General features: G+C 30.4%; 1 protein-coding gene across 1 annotated transcript; it reads right to left on the bottom strand.

Moving 5' to 3' along the window:
• Positions 1-1460: 1460 nt before the first annotated feature.
• LOC114162224 (uncharacterized) lies at positions 1461-2775 on the bottom strand. The gene has a single exon (XM_028046041.2). It carries the CDS (start codon positions 2658-2660, stop codon positions 1662-1664), a length of 999 nt encoding a protein of 332 aa, XP_027901842.1. The 5' UTR covers positions 2661-2775; the 3' UTR covers positions 1461-1661.
• Positions 2776-5061: the final 2286 nt, after the last annotated feature.

Below are 5061 nucleotides of genomic sequence, written 5' to 3'. Positions count from 1 at the left end.
GTTCTGCGAATGAGTCAAAATAATTGTGTTAGGGCAGATTAGGGTTTGGTTTTATCCTCTGGACCAGCCCTTAGTCCCATTACACTAGGGTAACCCTTTTAGTTTAGGACAGAAAAGAGAAAATAATTAACTGGATCTTACAAGTTATGTGTGCGATAAAGAAAAACTTAAACCACGCTAATTCTTCTGTCGTCATATTTGCTTCATCGATGACCTTCTATATAATAATTAATTATAAAATGTAAATAAATTCTTAAAATTGTTGAAATTTGTTAGCTCTTGATATTATTATTATTATTGTAAATTTGCAATAGATCATGACAAAATGTATATATTTATTATCCCTTTAAAGCTGGCCGTATGAAAATAAATAAATGAAGTGTGTTTTCTGTCCTCTTTTATTACACCAAATCGTTTTCATGTTCCGAATTGATTTGTTCATTTCTTGACCTTTTCTCTCCATTTAGTTCTTTTCTATTTAATTAGTTAATTGAATAGTTGGTGATCTCTCTTATTTATATTGATATACTTGTGCTTGCTGGGAATAAAGGAAGCTTCAGATTAGAGTTTTATACCAAACAATATTCAAAGCTCTATCTGTAATACATGCAACCACTTTTACTTTCTCTAACATAAACATAAGTCTTTCCTTCCACTTCTCTGCACGCCACGCTCACGTGGAGACATATTAATTATTATCACACATCGTTACAACTTGTCATAAAAGATATTATCGGACTATTATTTCCCCTTTTATAATAAAGACTTTGATATCTTCATACAATATATATTAATATTTTATTTAAATTAAAAATATTAATATCTATAATTATAGTAAAAAAAAGTTATTATTAAGTGGGTGTTTGTTTAAATGATTAATAAACTATAACTTCATTATAATAATTATTTTCTCGTACACAATAAATTGTTAGGAAATCACTATTGCATTTTTTGATATATTGTCTATTTTGGAGAGTAGAACTCTGTCATAATTTTGTCTTTAAAAAAGTCTTAGAGAGTGAAAGTAAAAGAAAAAATATTTAAATTGTGTTTGACCTCGACTTTTAAGCAAGTAAGATTTATTGATGTATCGGAAAAATAGAAAAATAGAGCTCATTTACTTCATATATATTAACTTTGAATTTAACATATAATTTTCATTTTGTTTTGTCATCGTAACATATAAAACTCCATTAACCTTTTGGTTATGTTATTAACCATTAATATGTACTGATTAAAAAAAAGTAAATTAAAAATAAAAACTATATATCTACAGGCACCTAAAAAGAATGGCAAGGCAACGGCCGATCATACTAAGCAAAAGCAAGTCAACGCTTGTTTTCTATAATTAAATAAAGATTTAAAATGAAGAATTCAAAATGCAATGTAGACCAAGTCAGACTTTTCAGAATACCCACACATATATAAAACAAGTTGCTTATAAAAATCAAGATCACGAATTGACAAATTAACCGCCACAATTTTATTAACAGACATCGGAAAATGAAATTAATTAAGGCACTGGCCGGAGATAATTAATCCTGTGGATTCAGCAGTATCACATAAGTGCTTGATTTAACTTCACAAGAAGGGAAAAAGTTTCTTATGGCACCAGAAATTAAACTATATATATATAGCAGATAATAGAAACATGATAGGTATCAGACATGGCTCTCTTCCATTTGAACATCTTTGGCCTTCAAAGGCTCATACTCTCCGTGATACACTTCAAGATGATCTGACAAAGCAGATTTATCAATATTCTGATGGTGGTAGGACTTGCAAACGAAATAGAGCACCGTTTGAATCACAAGTTGGAACAGGTACAACTGAGAAAACAGCACCAAACACACTATCCCATAAACTGTTCTGTCCACAGACCCTAGCCTCCACCCATGCACCACCGTTTTCTTGAACAGAAATTGTATCAACCCAAAGGAAACCACGAGCTTCAAGAATATGAGAACCGATAAACCCATCTTCCCCCTTATCAACTCGTTGCTCTTCACCATGGCTCCAATCCCACACGAGTCTTCCAACACAGTCACAACACTGGCCAGATTCCAAACCACGCTTAAGTACACAAACCCTGCGAAATAGAAGACCGCCAACACCACAAAAAGCCCAACTCCGCCGCCCCTTCCCCCGGTTGTAAGTGCCCATATGATGACAACAAGCACTGCCATGACGTTGTAGACGAAAAAGGCTGCGAAGGTGCACAAAAAGGTTACCATGAGTCTCTTCCAAACCTTGGGAACGACGGTCATGACCTTGGAGAAAGTGACCTCTCTTGCGGCGTAGATTGAGGCGACGGTGTATACGACTGCTGAGGTGGAGAGGAGGGAGAAGACGAGGAGGAAAGTGAAGTAGATGAGCTTGAAGAGCATGAAGGTGGTCCATTCCGAAGAGAGGATGTTGGAGAGGCTGTGGTATTGCGGTGTGTCTTGTGGGGTTTCCATCATTTGTTGTGTGTTTTTGACGATGTTGCGGAAGAGGATGTTGGAGACTTCGATGTGGATGAGGAAGATGAAGGAGAGAGGGAGGATTAGCGTTAGGGTGATCTTGCTGAAGATCTTCCTCCATGCAAATATGATCTTGTAGGATTCTCTGTAGACGCCAGAGAATCCCAGAAACTGCATCTCTTCTTGTTCTCTGTCCATAACTCTCTTTTTTCTCCGACGGGGTTTTGGTTTTGGCTTTTGTTTGGTGGGGGAGATATGGGTTCAGAATATATGACTAAGGGTGGAATTAGACTCGGTTGCTCTTCACCCACGTTAGGGTTGAATGTGCTATTATTTGAAAGCAAAAAAGTCAACGATTAATTATTTCTTTTTTCTTTTATCGCTATAATTATCAGTCAGGTGCATATTCAATTAAAAAAAATCCAACGAATGAAAAAAAGAATAAATAATAAAATATTATTAGATTGCATCATATTTTGAAATAGATTTTGAAAACAATTCAATCCCATTCAAAACAAATATATAATGAATTTAATGAATGTGTGTTGTGTGAATAATATGATTTATTCGTAATACTCTTTATATAAATATGAATTTAATGAATGTGTGTGTGTGTATATAATATGATTTATTTAGAAGTTATATATACTTACTACTGACATTGATTATTCTAATATTTATATAAATAAAGTCAGGAGCACTTTGGATATTAGTAGTTATTTATGTGTTGTATAATATGATTTTTCTATTGCATGATTTTTGTTTTGTATTAGTGATAGAAAAGTATTCGATTTTATGTTTTATCGTAACACATACCTGGGTAAGAGTAATTCGATAATAAAACTAATTATGTATTCAATTCAACTTAAAACACATCTTATTGATTTGAATAAGATAATTATACTTCAAACCTTAAATCATAAATAACATTTTAGCTCAAAACTTATTCAAAGCGTCTAAAGAAAGAACTTTAATAGTATATGACACTATATGAATAGAAAAAACAGTGTTTATTTGATGCTTATATGAATTAAAAACATATATCTAATTTGATGCTTATTTAAAAAAAATGAAGGTTCGTAATATTATTGAATGTACTACAAATAAAAACCTTTAAATATTTAACACACTCTAATACATTTTCTTTATGAAGCTAAATGTTATTAAATAAAGAACTAATTTCCGCATACTCTTACTAAAATATCGCAAATATATTTATTATATCAATAAAACAATACATTATTTTACACATACTTTTAAAATTGTTTAATAAAATATATTAACATCTTTAAGTGAGTGTCCTAACAAGGAACATTAAAAAATTTATCTACAAACACACACAAAAAAAAAATCGTATTTTGAATATAATAAATACTTTCGTTTTTATTTTCTTAGCTAATAAACCTTAAGCAGCCATCAAAATGGAGGGGGTTTTTATGAACGCACACAGAAGAATGGCATGTTGGTAATTGTAGTGAAAATGGAGGGGGTTTCCACTTAATAGCTTTATTTGGGCCATAATGGACGGCAAAGACTACTTGAAAAATTATTTTATAATCGTTAACGTTACGGCCAAGCCGTGACGAAGACTACGAATGAGAATATTAATAAATAATTTTTTTCTTAATAATAAATATCGCTTTTGTTTTTGTCCTTCTTCATCAACTCTTTATCAAGCTTCTTTTTCTTGGACAATTCATGGTCCTCGACAAAGAACTGAGAGCATTTGCCACACTTTTTACGCTTCGATAGTAGTGTTCTTTGTTTGTACCAAAACTATCTCATCCTATAAATAATAACTTATAATATAATTAAAAGCTATTTGGTTAAATTCGTTTTACAATTATATTTTTAGGGATTTTTAATTAATTGAGAGAATAAAAATTCACCAAAATTTAACTTTTTTTACTTGGGCTTGAATTTACGCCACTAATGAGTGCCCGTAGCAATTGATAAGGGAATATGTTAACTTAATCAATACTAATTATTTTGTTTGATTAGTGTATATATATATATATATAGATATAGATATTTATTCTCACCAATATTTAATAATGATGTGAGAGAAAGAATACTCATAGGCAAATGATCTTTAGTCCAAGAAATTTGTTGGGTAAAAAGGTTTGACCAAGACAATTTTGGAATTTATGAATGTTCAATAACTTGTAAAGCATTGTGAAACTTGCGTATGGATGTTGAGAAGGAGACATGAATAAATGTTTGATGGTGGGAAAGGGTCATAACAATCTTGTATTTTGTTAGTATGATCGAGATGTTGAATCTACTTTTCTTTCGATATAAGAACTTATGACGTTTTATTTAGTTATATATTATTTATATTTGAATCTAGTGAAAATACATGTGTTATGTACATGTATTTATATTTTTTTATGATGATAAAAAATAATAAAAAATATTATTATTACTACTATTATAATTATAACCAAAATATAAAATTAAAACAATTTTTGTAATGAATAATTTTTATAATTAAAAAAAATTTAAACTTAAAAAAATATCAAATAGAAAAACAGATAAATTTAAAGAAACAAATCACTTAAAAAGTGAACTTCATAAAATAATTATCTTAATTTAAAAA

The sequence above is a fragment of the Vigna unguiculata genome, chromosome 9 (assembly GCF_037176805.1).
Source record: "Vigna unguiculata cultivar grain cowpea cultivar isolate G323 ecotype 2 chromosome 9, ASM3717680v1, whole genome shotgun sequence".
Taxonomy (NCBI): Eukaryota; Viridiplantae; Streptophyta; class Magnoliopsida; order Fabales; family Fabaceae; genus Vigna; species Vigna unguiculata.
The sequence above is the reverse complement of the archived record's forward strand: the minus strand, read 5'-3'. Positions and strand labels throughout refer to the sequence as shown.

What these genes read in the sequence shown, in the direction of transcription:
- LOC114162224 (XM_028046041.2), bottom strand. Translation starts at nt 2,660, where the DNA reads ATGGACAGAGAACAAGAAGAGATGCAGTTTCTGGGATTCTCTGGCGTC.